This window comes from Penaeus monodon, chromosome 20 (assembly GCF_015228065.2).
Source record: "Penaeus monodon isolate SGIC_2016 chromosome 20, NSTDA_Pmon_1, whole genome shotgun sequence".
Taxonomy (NCBI): Eukaryota; Metazoa; Arthropoda; class Malacostraca; order Decapoda; family Penaeidae; genus Penaeus; species Penaeus monodon.
This window is the reverse complement of record NC_051405.1, coordinates 11,700,664-11,701,279: the sequence shown is the minus strand read 5'-3', so window position 1 is coordinate 11,701,279 and position 616 is coordinate 11,700,664. Positions and strand designations below refer to the sequence as shown.

General features: G+C 46.8%; 1 protein-coding gene across 1 annotated transcript in view; it reads left to right on the top strand.

The window, feature by feature from the left end:
- The window catches only part of LOC119585620 (multiple epidermal growth factor-like domains protein 6), a gene marked incomplete in the record, with an annotated part of 7,357 nt that overhangs the window by 2,659 nt on the left and 4,082 nt on the right, over positions 1–616 (top strand). The window contains 2 exon segments of the mRNA XM_037934289.1: positions 23–139; positions 289–417. Coding sequence (XP_037790217.1) covers positions 23–139; positions 289–417 — 246 coding nt within the window.

Sequence of the window (616 nt, the reverse complement as noted above, 5' to 3'; positions counted from 1 at the left end):
AAAACACTTAATTTCCCCGCAGGTTTCTGGGGCCGCGAGTGCGAACAAGTATGCGACTGCGAGCACGGAGCACAGTGCCACCATGTCACCGGGGAATGTCACTGCACCCCAGGCTTCACCGGAGACAAGTGCCAGTTCAGTGAGTATTTCTTTCAAGAGTACTCTTGTTTCTGTTTGCGACAACATTTACAAAGCTTATATGCAAAAAATAATTTATTTTGGGGGATTGACTGCAGATTTTTCCCTAACGTCGGGAAAATTTTACAACTCGCTATTTTCCTTCGGCAGTTTGTCCTGTCGGGTTCTTCGGCGAGGAGTGCAACGAGCGCTGCGCATGTGGCCCTGAGGAGCCTTGCGACCACGTGACGGGGGCCTGCGCCTGCTCGCCCGGGAGACAGGGAGCGCAGTGCCATGAATGTAAGTCGGTGTCCTGTGGGTGCAGGTTTAGCTGTGGCATGAGCTTGCGATAGGATGTTCATGTGTATAAGTCTAATCTGTTTGGTTATGTGTGTACAAAATTATGTTTATGTGTCATCAAATGCTAAAGAAAAAGGTTATGTTAACTTTTTGTTAATATGACCTTTTCCTTTAACATTAGTTAGCTCCAATATCAAAA